General features: G+C 40.8%; 1 protein-coding gene across 9 annotated transcripts in view; it reads right to left on the reverse strand.

The window, feature by feature from the left end:
• Positions 1-24,327, reverse strand: part of LOC143029172 (sorting nexin-14-like) — a 184,921-nt gene that overhangs the window by 103,889 nt on the left and 56,705 nt on the right. For all 9 annotated transcript variants that reach the window (XM_076191673.1, XM_076191678.1, XM_076191676.1 and 6 more), the window contains 2 exons: positions 20,331-20,486; positions 19,709-19,833 (listed from right to left, as the gene is read on the reverse strand). In XM_076191673.1, coding sequence (XP_076047788.1) covers positions 19,709-19,833; positions 20,331-20,486 — 281 coding nt within the window. The remainder of the gene's footprint in view (positions 1-19,708; positions 19,834-20,330; positions 20,487-24,327) is intronic.

Consider the following 24,327-nt stretch of genomic DNA (forward strand, 5'->3'; position numbering starts at 1 on the left):
GGATGGAGGGTTGATTTGATGATTGCTCGTGAAGGATTTCATCTTGTGAGGTCATCAACAAAAGGTCAATTACGACAGAAGAAGAAGGGAAAAACTGAAAATAGTAGGATTGAAAGTTGGTTGCTCTTGGTCTGGGCGCTCAGAACTGGCCTTAGTAGCGTGGTTGTGCCTGCCAGGGTGTGTGATTTCCCTGCTACCTTCGCCCAGTTCTTCATCGCACCTCACAAGCCCCACCACCACATAAAGGTAGCAAGCCGTCGGTGGGGTCTGCATGGGAGGGGTCAATGAATTTATGAAGTGGCCTTGCTGTGGATGTGCTGTGTTTTGTGACACTGCTTCTGACCCAGGGCAGTGGATGGGATGCAGGGATGACCCTTCATCAAAGAGGTGCCAAGATAAGAGGGAGGGAGGAGGGTGGAGGGGAGTGGAATATATGGGAAATGGAATGGGTGGGAGTGGTTTCTATGCCTTTTTCTTTTTGGCTACCCCCCCATGTATGGGGAAAAAGCCTTTGGTATATGTGTGTATGTAAAAAAAAAATTGCAGAGAAATTTATATTTTGGGATTATACAAAATATTCCCCCTAACTGCACTGTGACTGTGAGGTGGCAGATGATTTCTTTCCCTCCACCATGAAGAGACAACAAGGCCTTTCATTACAACGGGGCCTCTCAGCTAAGATCGAACAACAAGAACCTCAGCTATGCTCGGAGGTCATGAAGTGACCTTTACTCCCATACATCTGCCAGGACACCCAAACAAACTAGAAGTTTCGCTCAGGTCGGGGTCATAGGCCAACTTGAGGACCGACGTTCTACGGGCTGGCATCACAAGAGTGCCACCATGATGCAGTTTTCCTATTGGGTGCCTTCTTGTATGGCATGCCCAATTTTTGTAATTTTTTCCATTTAGTTAGGAAGATCTGGCACCTCCAAAGTTGACTTCGGAGCTGCCAGGCCAAGATTGTATGAGATCAGGCTCACCCCAATAAACCGGAAGAAACCCATCCGCATTTTCCACCAAAACCCTGACAATACAAAGGATTACAAAGGTGGAGCATGCCGACAGGAGACCTTTTGATCCATATCTAGGTCGGAAAAAAAAAACAAAAAAAAAAAAAAACATATTAATAATAAAATAATAAATAAAAACTATAATAATGTAAATAACAAATAAAATACATAAATAAATGCATAGGTATAGTTAAAATAATAAACAAACAGGTAAATAATAAATTGACATATAACTAATGATAAATGAAAATCAGACAGACAAATGATAACAAAACAAAAACAAATAGTATAAGATAGATTATAATCATTACAGCATCTTACTTAGGTATTCATCTAAATGATTCTTAAAGCTTCGAACTGAACTACATTGCACTACCAGTGTAGGAAGTTTATTCCATTCATTAACTACACGGTTGGCAAAGTTGTTTCTACCTATTTCCAAAATATAGCTAACATGTACATTCCCCCCCAAATCATCCCCCACAGTTCCAAACACCTTCAGGCCTCAATTTAGCCAACTAGCCTCAATCCCCAACCTGATCATGGGTGGTGACTTCAACGCCAAATCGTCTGCCTGGTATGTCAACAACCCTGACACAGACAGAGGGCTTGATATACAGACTCAATTTGACTCATTGACTATCATGAACAACACACATAATCATACACATATCCCACACCAAGCCCTCTACACTCCCTCCTCTCCTGATATCACCTTTTGCTCCCCCTGCCTAACTCCAACATCATGGAGAGTGGTTGGAACCCTTGGTTCTGACCACCTTCCAATAATTATCACCACCAAAACAAGATGCACCCCAGTTGGCCACAGACACACATACACCAATTACAAGAGAGCTAACTGGTAAGCTTTTACTGAAGAGACAGAACAACATTTTGAAACACTTAACAGTACACCAAACATAAACAATGGTGTGCACACTTTTAATACAATCATACAAAACGCAGACAAGAGATACATCCCTAGAGGCAACAGAAAATCACACAACCCCAACTTCACACCAGAAATCCAAGGCCTCATCAGATAACGAGACACGCTTAAACACAATACCCCCACACCAATCCCTCAAAACATAGCAGATCAAATACAAACACTAAACACTGTGATTGCCAATAAAGTACACGAACAAAAAACACAAAATTGGCAAAACTTTATCAATACACTTGATCACAAAACAAACACCAGCAAATTGTACAAAACACTCAACAGCATTACACTATCCAACAGTAACACAACACGCTCTCATGCAGCAATATCACAACAACAGACAATCTACCCTCAAACAGACAACAAGCAAACACACTCATAAATCATTTTCCACAGACAAGCCATCTCACTTCTCACCCTAACGACCAACGCACTATTCGACGTAAGAAAGACTTTCCCACAGACTCAGACTATACACCCTTCATAGACAGTCAGACAAAACACATAATCTCAAGCACTCATCTTCCTGTGGCCCTGATAACATAAGTGACATCCACCTAAAACACATTGGACCACAAGGTATACACGCACTCACAAAGATTGCAAACTACAGCTATTCACACAACACTATACCCAACATCTGGAAGCATGGTAGAATAATCACCATTCCAAAACCGAACAAAGACCCAACAATCCCAACATCGCACCGCCCAATCACACTTCTCTGCACCCCCTCTAAAGTCATTGAACGCCTAATACTTCAACTTGTCACACCACATATTCCCCTTGCTGACTCACAACACAGTTTTAGGCCACTACACTCCACAAACACTCTTCTGATAAACCTCACACAGAGAATTTTAGATGGCATCAATTCAGATAGGCTCCACCACAGAACACTTCTTATAACATTAGACATTAGTAAAGCTTTTGATGCTATCCCCCGCCACAACCTAACAAATAAAATATATAACACAGACATGCACCATAACACCAAAAGATGACTGGCCAATTATCTGGCAGGTAGGAATGCTTATGTGTCATATAATGGCCAATCATCGCACATCAGAAACATTAAGAATGGAGTACCACAGGGCTCTGTTCTATCCCCCACGCTCTTTAATCTATACATGCATGACTTACCCACACCAGACGCCTCAGAAATATAAATCTCTTCCTAAGCAAACGACATAACAATCACATGCACACATTGTAACACAGACAAAGCTGCAGAAATAATCCAGTCACACCTTGATACACTCAACACATGGTTCATCACAAACAGACTCAAAATAGCTCCAACCAAATCTACAGCAACACTTCTCACCAACTGGACAAAAGAACATAAATACATACCTCATCTCTACATCAACAACACTCTAATACCACACACACAAATACACCGAAAATTCTTGGTGTAACATACGATACATCCATGTCTTTCAAACAACACATCACAAACATAAAAAACAAATACACACCTAGACTTAACGCACTTAAGTCAATCACTGGAACAACATTTGGACAAAACAAATAAACTAATACAACAATATACAAACAATACTTACGCTCAGTGATGAATTATGCGAGTCCTGCATGGGCTCCTAATCTCAGTGAGACACACCACAACACCCTTCAAATCATACGAGACAAAGCCCTAAAAACAATTAAAGGCTGCACAAATACAACACCTACAGATCATTTACACCATGAAACTAAAGTCCTCAAAGGCAAGGACCACCTCGATATGAGAGGCACCACAAACACATCACACCCCCTACACTACATAGCAGAACACCCACACACACCAAGAAACATTAAAACAACACCCAAAGACCTGTATCACACACAGATACTCTCTTCTCTTCCTCCACAACCACCAAATACCAGCCCCCAGAAACATATTCATAATCATATCACTTACTGCTCCATTAACACACTGAAAGAACACACTGCTGCATGCCAGACCCCCTGATATCCACCCTTCTGAATCCTCTCTCCCACGAAAGGACAGAGTCCACCTGGCCAGACTGCGGTGCGGCCACCACCCAGCACTTCTAAGCTACCATAAGAGGCAGGATGACCGCATTGTGAACAGCTGCCCAGGATAACACTTCACCCCATACCATACAACACAATGGAAGACTACATTATACATAATCATGCACGCAAACAACACAACATACACTCTATAAAGGATTTGTGGGAAAACCCAGTTTCAGCTGTGGCATTCCTTGGGGAGACGGGACTGCTCAGACAGACAGTCTAGGGAACGACAACAACAACAACAAGTGGTGGCAGCTAGTGGATTTTGAACTCTACATACGATGGTAAGACTAATTCTACAGCCGTGAACATCAAAGCAGCAGTGAAGACTAAGTCAACAAGCAACCAGCAAAAGCACGCTAAGCACCGACGTCTAGCCCATCACCAATCAACCCAAGTGACACTGAAGACAACATTTAACATTCTTCGAGCTTCGCCATTTCTTCAGGGACGCAACAACAGACATTCTCTCTGTATCAACCAGCTGCACTGATGTGACTGTGGCACGAAGCCCTAGTCTACGCCGATCCCTCCCAGCTGTTTCTCCACCATGCCCTCCAACACAAGCCTAACAACTTCGGCCGTCGCCACCACATCGAGCGACGAGACACCTTCTCCGCCACAAAGCCAGCTGCACAACACGAGCGACAAGACACCTCCGCCACAACAGACAGCTGCACGAGACAGATTCTTTAGCCCCAAGACAATCTCCACCGACCTTCGCTGCTGCCCAACCAGCTGTGTCTAGCGAAGACACGTACAAGCTCCTACAAGCTCCCCCCCTTAGTTTTTTTTTTGTTTGAAACATTCATACAGGTATACATGTCTGTATAGTGTGCTCCCTTCCTCATACCTTCTAAAAAAACCAACAGAGCACTAACCTTTCCCTACAACTGTAGCAGTGCTCGTGACCGCAAGGTTCGCCCCACAACTCTCCATCACCCTTCCCTGGTGCTCGCGACCTCAACCGCCGACATCACTCACGACGAGTACAACCCTCTATCACCCTTCCCTCTATACGTCAACCTGGGTAAGTAGATATATTTCCGTTTATTTTTTCCATGTAGAGCAACAGGATCTCTTTAGTTTTTTTAATGAATAGTACTGAACACCACTCTGACGTGACAGATAGACCCATCACACGAAGACACTCTGCGCGGATATCTGAGACACAACACATGGCCGATCAGCAAGCTAGCACCTCGTCACAAGGTACAAATACCGTTACCACCCAAAACTTAATTACGGTAATAAAGGGCGAGACGACTTTGCCCCTTTTCAATGGTAGGAACATACCGGTACACAATTTTCTAACAGAGGTAGACGCAGAAATATCACATAGAGGAGCCACAGATGACAAGACTAAAATCTCCATATTGACATCTAGAATAGACAAGCATGACACCTTGGCGGGAGACATCATTTACTCTGATGTATTCCTAGAACTCAACAACTATTCAGAGTTTGTCAATGAATTTAAAAAGCTTTTGATATTTTTGAGCCTCTTGGCGCCTTTTCAACTGTTTATTCTGTGGCCAAGGAGTTAAATCACGCACCTTACAAAACTAAGGACAGAGTAGTGAAAATAGCGACCACCGTCAAAACAAAATTAAGGGAAAATCTCAAACGGTCAAGTTGGGTAACAAATGAAAAGATGGATCTGGAACATGTCGTATCTATGATGGCATACCTTGTTTTCCTTTCTCAGTTGCACCCAGAGACATTACAATGAGCTAGCACCTTTACTTTCAAACCAGATGAAAAGTTAGCTAGGGTCGCTAGGAAATTACCTGACTTTGACAAGATGACCGCTGAAATACAGAGCCAGACTATACCCATCACACCCAACCACATGATAGCGCAGGTAACACAGGCCACTCCACCTATCATGAGATCGAGACATACATCTCGCACACGTCATAGGTCCCCCTTGAGGACACGGAAGTTCTGTAACTATTGCCAGAAACTAGGCCACACGGAAATCACATGTTATCACAAATTCCCCACACTGCCAAATAAGCACTGCAGTTATCATGGGACATGTTTTCATTCGTCAGACAGATGTAGAGTCTTACACTCACAAACCCCACACAACCGAGGATCAACCTTCCCTGTGAGGTATTCACGTAAATCATCCCTGACATACTCATGTCATATATCTCCTGCGAGATATGCGTGTCACTCCTCCCCTGCCAGCCATTCACGCAACTCCTCTCCTGCATGACTCCTCAATAAGAAACCGCAAGGCCATTCAATGACAGGAAACCCTTACACTGACATACCTACGTCCATGTTGCCAGTTCACACACTGGACGTACCAGATACATCTCCCCATACATTAACCTTCAACGCCACATCTGGAAACACCAAACTGAAAGTTTTTCTCGACACGGGTTCACCAGTGAACAGTTTTCATAACTTTGCACCCAAACAAAGCGAGTAACCATTCTAGAACCCCAGACGTAAACTTGTGCAATGTGGATGGGATCCCCTTCCCCATCATTGGAAAATTTTCTCTAGACATTAACTTCAAAGACGAGTGCCCATCCATTACAGTTTCTATTTACATAGCAGATGTTCATTTCCCTGCTGATATCCTCATAGGCTTAACATTGATGAAGCAACATAATATCATTATATATCCTGCTCAACATGACATCATTTATGCAAATCATTTCCTCCCAGCATTGCCCTCAGCAAATTCCCCTACAGTCAACCACCTCAAGGTGAACGAGCAGGAAAAAACTAACTTAACTTCAAGTATTTCTAGCCCAACAGTTCAAACAAACTCTGCTTCATCACACGAAGATGAAACATCCCTTGATGGCACCTACGAACAGACACATGCACATGACTCTAACCCCTCCATTTCACTACCAGCTGTAGGAAGATGTTCCAAATGTAACAGGCGCGCACAATCTTCTCATAGGTCAAAATCTGCTAAGCGACAGACCATACAACAGGTAAATAACGTTGATCTTTTACCAGCGGAAGCAAATTTCTTGCCCCTCTTAGAGGAATTCCACACACAATCGGCTCCAGTCTCTCAAATGTTATCTACTCTCCAACGTACTCACGCAGTGCTTATCAGCCCAAAGACACTGTTTCCTCGTGAGTACACATGCATACATATACGAGTCTTCCAAGCACCAGACACCGATGTACTCTGTATGCCAGAAACTTGCCGCATAAATGGCATCTCCCTGTTTTCAGCCATCAGCTTCACTTCAAGGAAAGGTCATACTTGCATTTTAATTGCCAATGACCCTAACGCACCCCTCCACCTCACAGTTGGCACAAACATCTGTGATTTCCAAATTTATCCTTCAAGTATTAAAATCATGGATGATGAGCTCCCAACTTCTCAAGTTTGTGCCACAGTTCCCAATGTGCAAGTAGCATAGGAACCTATTGATGCATCTCAACTTAACCCAATTGAATTTCCTGATGCACAAGCAGACTTGATTGCACTTTGCAACAAGTTCAGACAGACCATTGCCACAGAAGGTGAACCCCTTGGAGCCACTAATATCATTCAGCATCATATACCCCTTCGGGAGAACTCAAAACCGTGTTACATTCCCACATACAGATTACCACACTCTAAACGCATGATTGTAGATACCCTTATTCAAGACATGATTGAACCATCCATTAGTGAATGGAATTTTCCACTCTTTGTAATGCCAAAGCAAGACGGGTCCTTTCGACCTGTAGTAGATTTCAGAGAACTAAATAAACTCATCATACCTGACCGACACCCGATTCCACTTCTAAACGAGCTCCTCCACTCTGTTGGTGAAAACAATATAGTCTTCACGACCTTAGACCTTATGTCGGGATATTTCCAGATCCCCCTTGCGCCAGAGTCGAGGCCTCTGACAGCTTTTAGCATACCCACAGGACACTATCAATTCAAACGACTCGCCATGGGTCTTGTATCAGCCCCTTCAGTGTTCACACGTCTCATGCATCAAGTACTTGCTGGTCTCCCTGGAAATTCTGTATTCATGTATCTCGATGATGTCATCATAGCTTCCAAATCAATTAACGAACATCTACACACTGTTTTCTCACGGCTAGAACAGGCAGGTCTCAAACTGAAGCTTAAGAAGTGTTCCTTCCTTCAGAAAGAAATACGCTTCCCAGGACACGTCCTTAATTCAAAAGGAATTTTAATTTCGCAGGACAAAGTCAAGGCAGTCATTGATTTTCCACATCCTACTTCCGTAGATCACGTACGATCATTCCTTGGTCTGTCAGGTTTTTACAGACGTTACATTCAAGGTTACGCTAGTAGAGCAGCACCTTTGACGTCACTTCTTAAGAAGGACATACCCTTCAATTGGACACCTGACCAAGAGAAAGCATTTAATGACTTAAAGAAAGCCTTAACCACAGCACCTGTCCTTGCCTTCCCAAACCACAAGCTTCCCTTTACAATTTACACAGATGCATTATATTCCGGATTAGGCACTGTTCTCATGCAAGAACACAACTCAAAACTCAGACCTATTGCATATGCTAGCCGCACACTTAGCAAGCACGAACGTAATTACTCAGTCACAGAGATAGAAGCCTTAGCAGTGATATAAGCCCTCAAGCATTTCAAAGACATCATCCTCGGGTACGAAATACACATATACACAGACCATCAACCAATCTTACACCTGTTCAAAGGGAAAAATCTTTTCGGTAAACTTGTCCGATGGTTCCTCACCATACAGGAATTCATGCCTACCTTCCATTTCATTCAGGGAAAGGCTAACGTTTTTGCAGACGCTCTTAGTCGACATATTGCGACCATTATTCAAGACCCTATTTCAGTTAATATTACTCAAGTGCGCATAGCAGCAGCACAGAGATCAGATCCTCTTTGGAAACGTGTCATATATTTCCTCGAATCTGCAGACACATGTGACACAGACAATTTTCCTCCAGACATTGACAACTACACACTAGTGGATGACATTCTCTATCATAAAACAACATTGACAAACAAGCAGGAACCCAACAGATCGGTCCTCCAACTAGTAGTCCCTACAGATCTCATTCCGGATGTCTTAAAACTTATACATGATTTCCCTATTGCTGCACACCCTGGCAAAGAGAAATGCATAGCTCAGGCTAGATTACATCATTTCTGGCTAACCATGTGTAAGGACATACACAAGCACATCGACTCTTGTCATTCCTGCACGAGTCACAAAGGTCATATTAGCGGTCATGTTCAAATTCTAACTTACCCTACACCTTCGAAACCCTTCGATATGGTAGCTGTTGATCTTCTTAAGTTACCCATTACACCTACTGGAAACAGGTACCTCTTTGTCTGTGTCGACCATTTTTCTAGATTCTGTATTCTCGCCCCCTTACCAGACAAGACAGCAGAGCACGTTGCAAAGACAATTATTGACAAACTCATATGCCCATTAACGACACCCAAGACTCTAATTTCTGACAACGGAAGTGAGTTCAACAATGAGATTCTTTCGCACATTTGCAATTATTTTCAAATCCACAAATGTAATACTACTGCTTACCATCCTAGTTCAAATGGCCTAGTTGAACGCCAGAATAGAAAGATTCTCAATGTTATCAGACATCTTGCTTCTGATATTCAACCTTCCTGGGATGAACATGTCCCCATGATTCAAGTGTGTCTAAATTCTGCAGTAAATAAATCAATATCGGAGTCACCCCATTTTGTTCTTTTTGGTTCAGACAAACAGCTCCCTTATGATCTTCTTCTTTCAGAATTACCGCCAATCTATAACTTCAATGAATTTGTGAAGGTTAAGGTAGCTAATTTCAATCGCCTTTTCAAAAGAATACATAATTCCCTCCATCTAACGAAGGACGAAATGGTCCGTTTGTACAACAAATCAGCCAGAACTGATACCTTTGATATTGGAGACATTGTTTATACTCTTAACCACACACCTACCTCTAAGCTCTCACCTAAATTCTCTAGACCCTATCGCATCATTGCCCACGAATCTAACAATAAAGTCAAGGCACTTAGTTTGCCAAATCTGACAGAGACCCTGTTGCATAAAGATTACATAAAAAAGGTTCCCAGTGGCTAAGACATAGAAACTGTTGTTTCTCAATCTCCCCCTAATCAGGACAGAGAGAACACTCAACCCTCTTCGCAAATTCCACCCTTGCCACTTCCCCGTTATAGTATTCGTAACAGAGCCACAACTTCATAAATATATATTATTGCCTAGGTGAACAGAAATAATATCTACTTTCTGATATTCTTACTTTTAAGTTCCTCACGTTCTTCATATGTTTTGTTCTTGTATATTTCCTTTACAGCACCCATTTGCCAAACTTATATGTACAGTATATAACCTTCATGCCAAGGCCTTGATTAGGACCTTGTTTTGTGTTTCTTTTTTTTTTTCTTGTTTCTCTAAATGTACAGTCACCGGGACGGTGACGATAGCGTGGCCGAGCAATGTGAGGTGGCAGATGATTTCTTTCCCTCCACCATCTTTCCACCATGAAGAGACAACAAGGCCTTTTATTACAACGGGGCCTCTCAGCTAAGATCGAACAACAAGAACCTCAGCTATGCTCGGAGGTCATGAAGTGACCTTTACTCCCATACATCTGCCAGGACACCCAAACAAACTAGAAGTTTCGCTCAGGTCGGGGTCATAGGCCAACTCGACGACCGACGTTCTACGGGCTGGCATCACAAGAGTGCCACCCTGATGCAGTTTTCCTACTGGGCGCCTTCTTGTAGGGCATGCCCAGTTTTTGTAATTTTTTCATTTAGCTAGGAAGATCTGGCACCTCCAAAGTTGACTTCAGAGCTGCCAGGCCAAGATTGTATGAGATCAGGCTCACCCCAATAAACCGGAAGAAACCCATCCGCGTTTTCCACCAAAACCCCCTCCAACATGACCAGTAGTCAGTATTTTAGTTTAGGGTAAATTATATTTATCATTCTTTTATGGAGTGTATTTAGGGATGAAATGGGTGGGAGTGTTTTTATGCCTTTCCCTTTTTGGCTACCTCCCTTGGAAGGGGGAAAAAGCCTTGGTATATGTATGTATGTATGTATTCTTTTATTTTGTTGTAAAGAAATTTAAATTTTGGAATTATATATATATATATATATATATACATATAAAATCCCCCTTACTGCACAGTGACCAGTAGTCAGTCTTCAATTTAGTGTAAATTATATATATACATACATACATACATACATATACCAAGGCTTCTTCCCCCTTACTAGGGAGGTAGCCAAAAAGGAAAAGGCATAAAATCATTCCCACCCATTCCATCCCCGAAAACACTCCACATCCCTCCACCCTCCTTCCCATCTTAGCACCTCCTAGATGACGGGTCATCCCTGCACCCTGTCCACTGCTCTGGGTCAGAAGCAGTGTCACAAGACATACATACATACATATATATATATATATATATATATATATACTGTATATATTGCAAAGAAATTTAGATTCTGGGATTATTAAAAAAAAAAAAAAAAAAAAAAAAAAAAAAAAAAAAATCCCACTTACTGCACTGTGACCAGTAGTCAGTATTTTAGTTTAGTTTAAAATATTTATATATATATATATATATATTAGACATTTAAGATTTGGTATAAAAAAAAAAAAAAAAAAAAAAAATCCTCCTTACTGCAATGTGACCAGTAGTCAGTCATGCTCTGGGTCGCATGTACGCTGTATCTATGTTGATGAACAACAAAATTGTCTTTAGAAACTAATTGGCCGAAACGTCCACCCTTGCCAAAATATTTGGCCAAAACATCCTGGCTGAAACGTCTGTTCACCCTGAAATTCTCACTGTTTGCTAGTTTAACCGCTTTTGATAGTATCTCGTCAGCTATCATTTGAGTTCTTAGTTTGATTTTCAGAGGTGTATGTTGTTTTTCGTTTGAGTATTTGCCCATTCTGTGAATCCCATCAATTTCCTTATCAAACGTTGCCCTTCGTCTTGAATTTCTTTCAAAATTTCCTTAACTATTTCTTTTTCCTCCTTTTCTCTTTGGTATTTATACACATTGTGTTTTTCTTTGATACCATGGACCACAATACATTTACCTTTGTCTACTGTATCTCTCACCCAATTTTCCTTTTAATTACTTCCATAACTGTTTCTTTTGTATTCTCCTCCATCTGCTTTTGTACTATTTCTCTAAAGGATATCTTTTTTATTTTCCTGTTCCTGCTTCTGCTGATTTTTCATTTCAAGGAGGTCTGTTTCCTTGATTGAATCTTTCACCTTTCCGGTCACTACCTGTAATTGCTCTTTGACCTCCTTTTTCAGTTCTTCATTTTTTGTTCTTATCCTCATTTTTCTTTCTTTGGTTTTCTCTTTTAAGCATATCAAGTTCGCTTTTTAGGTCACTCATTTCTCTAATTGTTTGCTCATTACTCTTATGCAAAGTTGTCATTTCTCTAAGTAAAGCTCGGTAGTCCAATTTCAGATTGATAATCTCTTCCAAAAAGTCGTTCACTTCACAAATTCTTAATGCACTGGTATATCTAACTTCTCTATCTACATCTATGGCTTTATCTATTTCTCCTAAATTTCTTTGAAAACCTGAAAAACTGTTAGTCTCCCACCTTTGATTTATTCTTGGTGTATCATTTAAACATGTCCTCTTTGGTATCACTCCTCTTGGTGATTTGACTCTACTTACATCCAGCCCTCTCTTTGTTGGTTCATTTGATATTTTTTCTTCTTTTTTTCTCTCCATTGTGCCAAAACTACTTTCTTAAGAACTGGATTTAACCTTTGCCAGTCACTTGAAAACAAAGTCTAAACATTCTGCAAAATAACTATGCGCTTCCTTCATATCGGCAACAAAACTACTAGGTTGGAGCTCAATCGCTGCACTTCCTTTTGCTTTGATGTCTTATTTATGTGTGTGTGTGTATTTACCTAGTGGTATTTTATGGGACGAGAGCTATGCTCGCAGTGACCCGTTTTTGCATCTCTGCATCCAGTTTGTTCTTAACCCCTTCAATACGGGCCAAAATCTCGCGGGCAGCATTAGCTGCCAGATGTGCGATGTTGCGTCATAATACTCATATTATAAAAAATAAAGTTACTGCTGTATTGCTCGTTCTCTATCACCCGTGAATTTTGATAACCATAGAAAATATGATGACCAGTTTACAGAGTATGGATGTCACGCAGGTACAATTACAATATATATAATCAAGACGCTGACATCGGCATCCTCGCGTACCCACTTGCTTCTCATGATGCCTACGTAGGTATCATCGTATCGAAGGAGTTAAAATCTTGTATAGTTTTGGCACTCACTGTTTCCCTATTTAGTTTCTTCCAGACATCAAACACTCTGTGTGGGAAGCTATTCTTTTTCAAATCTCATCTGTAATTGTCCTTCTTTAGCTTGTTCTCATGTCCTCATTTCTCTTCTGTTCCATTTTAATAAGTCATCTCTATCAAGAGCTTCCATCCCTTTCATAATTCTGTAAATAGTTAACAAATCACCTCTTTCTCTTCTCTGTTCCAGTGTTGATAGATGTAGTTTATCCAATCTTTGTTCATATGTCAAATTTGAGAGTGAAGGTTGTATCTATCTAGTTTTATTTTACGGGACGAGAGCTATGCTCATAGTGACCCGTTTTTGTATCTCTCCACATCCAGTTTATTCTTAAAATCGTGTATAGTTCTGGCATTCACTGTTTCTCTGTTCAGTTTGTTCCAGACATTGATCACTCTATGTGGGAAGCTATTTTTTTTCAGGTCTCTTCTGTAACTGTCTTTCTTTAGTTTCTTTTCATGTCCTCTTGTTTCTCTTCTGTCCCACTTTAATAAGTCGTCTCTATTAAGAACTTCCACCCTTTTCATAATTTTGAAAATGTTTTTGTATCTCAGGAGAAACTGGGAAAGGAGATGTGGGTTTTCGTAAGTGCATATGGGCCTGGTAGTGAGAAGAGTGTAGAAGAAAGGGAAGCCTTTTGGATAGATTTAAATGAGTGCATAGAGGGTTTAGGGAGAAGTGTAAATGTAATAGTACTGGGAGACCTTAATGCTAGGGTAGGAAAGGATCCAATTGATGGAGTGGTTGGGAAATGTGGAGTTCCAGGAAAAAATCGTAGTGGAGAGTTGGTGGTGGAAATGTGTCTAGAAAGAGAGTTGATGATAGCAAATACAGTGTTTCGGAAGAAAGTCAAGCATAAGTACACATGGGAGAGGGTGGTGGAGGGAAGGGTGGTAGATAGAGCTTTAATGGACCATGTCGTGGTAAATAGGATTATGATAGGAAGAGTTAAGGATGTACATGTACTAAGGGGAGAGGGTGGGGGAATATCAGATCATTTTCTGGTGGAAGGTAAGTTGAGAGTAGAGGACAGATGGAGAAAGAGGAAAGGGACAAAAGGTAGGGAGGTGCTTAGAGTGAACTCTTTAAATAAAGTGGAAAAGGAGAAGGAGTACAAGAAGAAGCTGAAGGAGGAGTGGGAGGGAGTGAAAGATAGAGTAGAGGTAGGTGTGGAGGAGGAATGGGGATGGTTCAAGGAGGGAGTCACAAAGTGTGCAAAGATGGTGTGTGGAACAAGAAGGACAGGAGGAAATAGAAGGAAGGGTAGTGAATGGTGGGATGAGGAAATGAAGAAGGTTGTAGAAGAGAAGAAGCGAGCTTACACAGATTGGTTACAAAATAGGATGAGGTTCAAAGAAAAGAAAAGAGAAGTAAAGCAAAAGGTAAAGGAGGCAAAGAGGAGAGTAGATGTAAAATGGGGTAAGAGTATGACAGAAAATTTTGAAAGTAATAAAAAGATGTTTTGGAAAGAAATTAAGAGAGGAAGAGGAGGCGAATCAAGTAGAGAAGAAAAGGTAAAAGGTGCAGATGGAGAGATGATAATGGAGGAGAAGGCAGTAAGAGGAAGATGGGCAGAATATTTTAGGGAGTTGCTAAATGTGAAGGAGGATAGGGAGGGAAAGATAGCTGCAGTGGGAAATGCTAAGAAAATGAGTGATGAGTGAGGAAAATGGAGGAGAAATAAGGAAGGATGAAGTGAAGGCAGTTGTTAAGGGGGTACGCGACACCTGGGGGGGGTGAATTTGGTCAAGATATGGCATTTTTCAAAACTGTGTTCAAAATGTTCGTATACCACTTAGAAATAAATCCCGACAAATAATTTTCCAGCCGCGCGCAATTTAAAGGTCCTGGGTGAGGATTAAAGGGACAGATTTAAAGGCGCAACCCACACTAGAAGGAGGCGTGCCACTTAGGACCTTCAGGCGCAGCGAATAACGTTGAAATTTGATTGAATTTACACTCGCCCAGTGTATCAACGGCCAATACGATTGTGGAGGGGAAGGGAGGAAGGTGGAGGGAGAATATTTCGCCAACTTTGTGCGAAACTAAGCGTTAGTTACCGGCTAGCTCTGAAAAGGGAAGTATGCATGTCTCATGAGCTCTCATTGCAATCTATTACTTTAGCTAGTACATATTACTCTTTAGTACAGTCATCATGGGTAGCAAAAAGAACAAAAGAACATCACAATGACAAAAAACAGCAGTTAAAGATGGCAAGCAGTCAAAGACGACTAAAGATCTCACCACCTCTCACTCCACCACCGCCCTCACCTGCACCTCTGTGACGGTGACAGAGGTAAAGGACAACATTAGACTAAACAATTCAAAGAGGAAGATTAAATCCAAAGAAGAAAGCAAGAGGAAAAAGATCAAGGCTATACAGGAAGAAGAAAGAAGAAGGGACATCATATGATGCTGGAGGGGGTGCCCTACCAACATAGATTGGCGAGGGGAATCTGATGAGGAAAGAGAAAGCGCCCACTACTGGAAAATAAACCTCTTTCCAATGATTTAGATACCCTGAAGACCCCCAGCAGAGAGGTTTCATATGAAGAAACCGCCAAAGGTGCAAAAAAGCAAATTATATGATGTTGTCGTCTGTGCGTCGTCACTACTGTGACATACTTATACTTTAGTTTTTCAGTATTTAAAGTACTTATAATTAAAATATATTTGATAATTTTTACTGTGATTACTTATTATATAATAAGAATTAAGCCATGAAAAAATCAGTCAAATTGGTGAAACTATAAGCAAGTTACAGATATATTCATATTTCAAGTTGCCATATCTCCGTTCGATATTTTTCTACTTTTTTTTAATCATAAAAAATCTAATATACATTAGATTTAGATGAAACTTACAGGGAATATTACTTTTAGTAACTGCTAGGGCCGATCGTTCGAATATTTTGAATAGGATGAAAGAGTTCGGAGTAATAATGGAAACAAGAGCAAAAAAATTGTATTTTTCACGATTTTTGCCAGCCATTAAAATTGAAATGCCTGTTTGCAAAAGTATAAAGGAAATTGTTCAATTACTCAATGACCGGCCCTAGGTGTGCCTACTGACTAATCATAGCCAAAATATAAAACAAATTGGTCCACGTATTATGGTGCTGTGCACTTTTAAATGTCGCTACTGGTATACGTACATGTGTACATGTGTACATACATCATTCTGCTTCACCTAAAATGTAGGCAATATGGATACCTATTTACCTGAGAAGTTTCAGCTCTTTACTCTAAATATTTTAGAAAATGACCTCCAGGTGTCGCGTACCCCCTTAAGATGATGAAAGCAGGTAAGGCACCTGGTCTGGATGGATGCCATGCAGAATGTCTTAAAAAAGGAGGTATAGTGATGGTGGACTGGTTGGTGAGGTTATTTAATGTTTGCTGGAGAGAGGGTAGAGTGCCGGAGGAATGGAGGAATGCTTGTATAGTTCCACTTTACAAGGGAAATGGGGACAAGTGTGAATGTAGTAGTTTCAGAGGGATTAGCTTGTTAAGTGTAGTTGGGAAGGCTTATGGGAGGATCTTGATTGAGAGGATTAGGAGAGGAACAGAAGGAGTAATTGGTGAGGAACAGTGTGGATTTAGGACAGGTAGAGGTTGTGTAGATAAGATTTTTGTGGTAAGACAGATATGTGAGAAAGCTATAGGTAAGGGGATGGATGTTTTTTGGGCCTTTATGGATCTGGAAAAGGCTTACGATAGGGTAGACAGAAAGGCACTGTGGGAGGTTATGCAGATAAACGGGATAGGAGGAAAGCTTCTCGGAGCTGTCAAGAGTTTTTATGAGAGTAGTAGGGCTTGTGTCAGGATTAGAAATGGAGAGAGTGAATGGTTTGAGGTAAAGGTGGGACTTCGTCAAGGATGCATTATGTCACCCTGGCTGTTCAACTTATACATGGATGGGGTAGTGCGAGAGGTAAATGCAAGGGTAGTGGGTCAGGGATTGGAGATGGTTAAAGAAAATGAAGAAAAGTGGGAGGTAAGCCAGCTGTTGTTTGCAGACGACACTGCGCTTGTGGCAGGATCGGAGGAGGGATTGAGCAAGTTGGTGACAGAGTTTGGGAGAGTGTGTGATAGAAGAAAGCTAAAGATAAATGTGGGTAAAAGTAAGGTGATGAGATGTACAAGGGGTGAAAGTGGCAGTAGACTGGAAGTGAGCATTAAGGGAGAGCAACTGGAGGAAGTGGATAGTTTTAGATATTTGGGTGCAAATGTGGCAGGAAAAGGTGGAGTAAAGGTGGAGGTAGAATGTAGATTGAGAGAAGCGAGTAAATGCCTCGGTGGATTAAAGAGTGTAATGAGGAATAGACATTTGGGAATGGATGCTAACAGGAGACTGTATGAAGGAGTGACTGTGCCAACAGCACTGTATGGAGCAGAAACATGGAACATAAGAGAGGAAGAGAGAAGGAGCTTGAATGTGTTTGAGATGAAGTGTCTGAGAAGTATGATGGGGGTTACTAGGCTGGATAGAGTGAGAAATGAGGAGGTGAGGAAGAGAACAGGGGTGGAAAGGGAGCTGGGAGATAGGGTTGATGAAAGAGTATTAGGATGGTTTGGACACATGGAAAGAATGAGTGAAGAAAGACTAGTAAAAGAGGTATGGAAGGAAGATGTGGAGGGAGTGAACATGAGGGGACGTCCGAGGATGAGATGGATGGATGGGGTGAAGGGGGCTTTGGGGAAGAGGGGAATGTCGGTTGAGGAAGGACGGGAGAGGACAGAAGATAGGGGTGAATGGAGAATGGTTGTATATGGAAGATGTTGTGATGCATGAGGTGGAATGGACGGGGGGATGGGGGCTGAGGTAGTGTGTGTGAGCAAAATTTTGACGCAGCCTGAAGGGATTTCTCCCCGTCCTCTCCTTTATATGGGGGGACGGAGAGGGGGGGTCGCCGATTTAATGAAGCGGCCTTGCTGTGGATGTGCTGTGTCTTGCGACACTGCTTCTGACCCAGGGCAGCGGACTGGGTGCAGGGATGACCCTTCATCTAGGAGGGGCTAAGATGGGAAGGAGGGTGGAGGGGTGTGGAGTGTTTTCGGGGATGGAACGGGTGGGAATGATTTTATGCCTTTTCCTTTTTGGCTACCTCCCTAGTAAGGGGGAAAAAGCCTTGGTATATTTATGTATGTATCTCTCCAAATCCAGTTTGTTCTTAAAATCGTGTATAGTTCTGGCATTCACTGTTCTCTGTTCAGTGTGTTCCAGACATTGATCACTCTATGTGGGAAGCTATTTTTTTTTCAGGTCTCTTCTGTAACTGTCTTTCTTTAGTTTCTTTTCGTGTCCTCTTGTTTCTCTTCTGTCCCACTTTAATAAGTCGTCCCTATTGAGAACTTCCACCCCTTTCATAATTCTGAAAATGGTCAACAAGTTGCCTCTTTCCTTTCTCTGTTCTAGTGTTGACAACTGTAATTTCTCTAATCTTTGTTCATACGCCAGATTTGAAAGTGTAGGTCCCATTTTTGTTGCTGCTCTTTGGATTATTTCTAATTTTCTTATGTTCTTTTTTGTGCTAGGTGCCCACATTGATACAGCATATTCTAATTTCGGTCTTATCAGTGTAACAACTATCTTTTTAAACCATCTCCTCATCTATGTAGTCCAAGGCCACTTTCATTGATCTTAATAAGTTGTAAGTCTCTCCAAATAATTCATTTACATGTTTGTCAGGTGTCAAGTCACTTGAGATGATTATTCCTAGGTCCCTCTTTGAGTTTACTTTTTTGACTTCTTTGTTTCCAATTTTATATTGTCCCGAAACTCTATTTTTACTTTTTCCAAATTCCATTATGCTACATTTTATAATGCTGAAGTTCATCTCATATCTCTGACTCCATTCCCATATTTTATCCAGGTCATCTTGCAGCGATCTGCAATCTTCTTCTGTTCTTACTCTCTTGAGTAATTTGGCATCGTCAGCAAAAAAGTTCATGTAACAATTTACTCCCTCATCCATATCATTTATGTATATGGCAAACATTAAAGGAGCCAAAACAGAGCCTTGTGGGATGCCACTTTTCACATCTTCCCATTTCGAATTTTTGTCTCTAAGTACTGTACCAATCTCATTTTTCTCCCAGTTAAGAAATCCTTCACCCATTCCAACAGTTTGCCTTGAATTCCTCCTATTTATTTCAATTTTACTTATTAATTTTTTGTGTGGTACTTTGTCAAATGCTTTCTGCAAATCCAAGAAGGCACAATCTGCCCATCCATCTCTTTCTTGTATTATCTCAATCAATCTCGAGTAAAAGCAGATTAGGTGTGTGTGTGCATGTGCATTTGTGTGCAGAGAGAGCAAGGGTAAAGAGAAGGCAAGTCAGAAGTTTAACTTACTGAGTGAGAGTTCATGAAAAGTGCCAGGTATTCATGTTCCAGCAAATTGTACGCATGCTCATAAGCCTGAAAAAGTGGTCGCGTGGTGCGTAGCTTGACAATGTCTCCTTCTTCTCCGTGGATTACTGAGGAAGAAATACACAATTCTATTAACCTTGTAAAATACACTCCTTGCCTAAAACCAGTGGCATAACTAGATTTTTTTTTTTTTTGACAAATGGTAGGCAATTTGTTCTGCTAAATTTACCAAAATGTAATACACATGAAAACAGCTATACTTGTGAGGTCCAATCTCATACCTCCATTGGGCAAACTTGGCTTTTCATTTATGTTACTGTGACTGTATTATTTCCTCATCTGATTTATCATGCAAAGTGATGTCCCTGTACAAAAAATGGCATCTTGATATAGTTTAAGCATCTTGCCTTTTTCAGCTATGAGGGGTTGCTCACAAAGATCAATTCCTGATTATCTAGAACCTTTCCAGTGTATGAAATCATTTGATATCAGCCTAGACAAAATCTATGACATATATCACACAAGATGAAAGAGATGAAGGGAAAAAAATGTGATAGCACCAAGATAAATAAGCAGCAAGACAACAATTAAGAGGCAAACTTACTTTCCCTAATATCTGTGACAATGTGCTGAGGAAAGTTGATACGGTCCACAGCAGAGGGAACCATGTAAGTGTGGTAGAGCTCACGAGCTTCATGGTGGAGCTGCTGGAGTTGCTCACTACTCAGTTTAGGGTCCAGAATATGCCGATTAAAATCTTCTGCAAGGTGTCAGTTTTTGTATGAGTACTGTCATTAAAGAAAACATAGGAGGATACATAGCAAAAATTTATAGTCACTTATAAACTAGAAGTAATTATTTGAATACCTTAAAATAAAGTTAAATACAAACTATGACCACATCTCATGTAAGGTGTTGCCTTTTCAATACCCTAAAATAAAGTTAAATACAAACTATGACCACATCTCATGTAATGTGTTGCTTTATCTACTGAAAACATTATGCTGCCCTACCAACTATCCTGAGAAAACATGTTTCAAATGTGATCAACTATTGTTCACAAAGAAAGATTAGATCAAACTATACTTAAGTTGCTGACTCATTTTAGAGCAGTAAATAAAATACAGTTACTTATTATTAAGACATGTTCTTTACACAATCTAAACTGGTGCCAAGCCAACTTTACATGGTGACATCTCAACCAATGATTAAATTGTAAATGTGAGATGGGAATTCCAAAGGGTTGTCAAAGAAATAATATCAAGCTGAGGTGTGAACTATAATGGGGTTTCTCTGTGAAAATCAACAAGTCATCTTCATTGATGAGGTGCCCTGCTGCAACCTTTGAGGATGATATGATTTGGACTATGAAAGTCGTACCTATGATCAGGGAATGATGATGGATATCTGTTAGTGGTAGTTCTGAAAGGTGGATGTCAGAATTGTCTTCAAAACCTGTCAAGATTCTCACCTCTATCTATGAGCACCATGAGAAGCTGACACCTGGTCTTCACACCAGGACCAAGATCTCTCTACATATTCAACTATATATCCTCCACCTTTTCACAAGGAAAAGAGTTGACAACTGGTGATTGCTCCCCTCCTCCAACTACTAAAAGCCAGGGACTTAGGAACTGTCCCCACACTAACACAACACAGACAAAATAGATATATGGAAGAAACTGAGGACCAATGCCAGCAACTGTGCTTCATATTTCCATCCAGTGAAATTTCTATCCATCTATATATATATTATATATATATATATATATATATATACATATATATATATATATATATATATATATATATATTTATATATATATAAATACTCGTATATATAGATAATAGACAAAAACATTTAATATTCCGAACTTTAATTTCCCTGTGGTTTCTGCATGATATATATATATACATGATAAGGTTTAACATCACAAACTCCCCCCTACCAGAAGGCTAGGATGGTGCCCCTCACAGAAGGCTTTGTAGCATACAATTTAATGAACCATGCCCTTGGTTCAACTGGCAAAGTTGAACTAAGGGCATGGTTCATTAAATTCCATGCTACAAAGCCTTCTGTGAGGGGCACCATCCTAGCTTTCCGGTATGGAGGAATTTGTGATGTTAAACCATATCATCATACATATATATATATATATTTTGGAAGGAGGCCATTCTGAATACAGGCTTTGTATTCTACTACAGCAGTAGTAGCATTGTTCAACGGTATATAGGTTCAACCACTACCACCTTGTCAAAAAGGATGATGGCACATTTGCAGGATGGGGCCATACTCCGTCACACCAGTAATACACATGGACACTCCCTCACCAGGCAACAACCAGAAATACAAACAACAATACTGTATCGAGAACAAGACAGAAGGAGATTAAGGATGGCTGAATCAATTTTTATTCGTCTGGATCAACCCTCCGTCAATATCCAGCTACAGCCTGAAGTTTCACTCCCATCAATGAGGAAACCCTACCAGCAATCTACAGGGAACCCATCGGCGCTCCATGGGTAGCTACGTCAACTTCCTGTCCCAGGGTTTTCTCGCGGGTATGACATCTCCCCCGCCACACCTCATATGACTTCCTGTCCCAGTGTTTCTTCGTGGGTACAAAATCTCCCCCGCCACACCTCATATGTTATTCCTGTTTATCATTGTGTATATTGTAACTCCTGAAGATGACCTCTGATTGGGTCAAAAGATGTCTGGAGTAAACATCATGTTCCTTGGAGATTCTATCAATACCCTGACCTCCAACCTCCGATCTCTCATTAGAAATATCGAGAGTACTTCTTATAAATTGAACAATGCTACTACTGCTGTAGACTTCAACAAAGCCTATATATATATATATATATATATATATATATATATATATATATATATATATATATATATATATATATACATATATATATATCATGCAGAAACCACAGGAAAATTAAAGTTTGAAATACTAAATGTTTTTGTCTATTACGACATCCTCAGAGTACAGTGGAACCCCGTCATTCGTCTACCTCTCTACTCGTACGACTCGTTATTCGTCCAACTTGTTCAAGTAAAATTCAACTCATCATTCGTAGGCTTGCCCCATGATTTGGACAGTGTCACCTTATTACTGGCTGCGCCACGCGGTCACTTCAGCTCAGTCTCGTGCTAGCTTCCGTATGCTATGCATCATCCATGTAAGCTTCGTGAAACTTTGTGCTACTTTATAGCTATTTTTTGTTATCTTTACTCAAAATAGTGCAGCCATTGGTCCAAAAAAGATTGGTGATTCAACCAAGCCTAAAAGGAAAGCAGTGAGAACGACAATTGAATTGAAAAAAGAACTCATTGTGAAGTTTGAAAGTGGAAATCATATCTCTGACCTGGCAACTCAGTATGGCATGGCGAAATCAACCATATCATCTATACTGAAAAATAAGGACATAATAAAAGAGGCTAATGTGGCAAAAGGAGTGACCGTTCTTGCTGTGAACAGGTCATCTATAATTGAACAAGTGGAAAAACTTTTGTTAGTTTGGATTAACGAAAAACAACTTGCTGGTGACAGCATTTCTGAAACAATAATTTGTGAAAAAGCAAAGCAGTTGCATGATGACCTTAAGCGAGACAGCCCTGGAACCAGTGCACAAAGTGATGAATTTAAAGCAAGTAGGAGGTGGTTTGATTGATTTAAGAAGTCGAAATGGTATTCACAGTGTTGTTAGGTGTGAGGAGGCTGCCAGTGCAAACAAAGATACTGCTGAAAAGTTTGTTGGGGAACTTAAAAACTTTGTAGAGTGAGGGATTTACTCCTCACCAAGTTTTTAATTGTGACGAAATTGGCCTCTTCTGGAAGAAGATGCCTGAGAGGACCTACATCACAAAAGAGGAGCAATCATTGCCATGACACAAGCCTATGAAAGACAGGCTTACACTCTTGTTGTGTGCTAATGCTAGTGAGGACTTCAAAATTAAACCTTCCCTTGTCTACCACTCATAAAACCCAAGAGTGTTCAAGAAAAATAATGTTATAAAAAGTAAACTCAGTGTAATATGGAGGGCTAATAGTAAGGCTTGGGTAACAAGGCAGTTCTTCACCGAATGGATGTATGAAGTGTTTGCCCCGTATGTGAAAAAATATCTAGAGCAGAAAAATTTACCACTAAAGGCCCTTCTGGTAATGGAAAACACTCCTGCTTACCCTCCAGACTTGGAGGAAGAGCTGGTGGGTGAATACAGCTTCATCCAAGTGAGGTTTTTGCCTCCTAATACCACTCCTCTAATCCAGCCCATGGATCAGCAGATCATTTCAAACTTCAAAAAGCTTTACACAAAAGCACTTTTTCAAAGGTGCTTTGAAGTGACCTCTGACACAGAACTAATCCTCAAGGACTTTTGAAAGAACCACTTCAATATCCTTCATTGCTTGAGGATAACAGACAAAGCCTGGGGGGGGGGGGAAGTTTCTTTCAGGACACTGAACTCTGCCTGGAAGAATCTGTGGCAAGACTGTGTGGCAGCCAGAGACTTTGAAGGCTTTGACACGGAGCCTGTAGTGGTGGATGATATTGTGTCCCTGGGGAAGTCCATGGGTTTGGAT

The sequence above is a fragment of the Oratosquilla oratoria genome, chromosome 10 (assembly GCF_046742065.1).
Source record: "Oratosquilla oratoria isolate Oo_2021 chromosome 10, ASM4674206v1, whole genome shotgun sequence".
Taxonomy (NCBI): Eukaryota; Metazoa; Arthropoda; class Malacostraca; order Stomatopoda; family Squillidae; genus Oratosquilla; species Oratosquilla oratoria.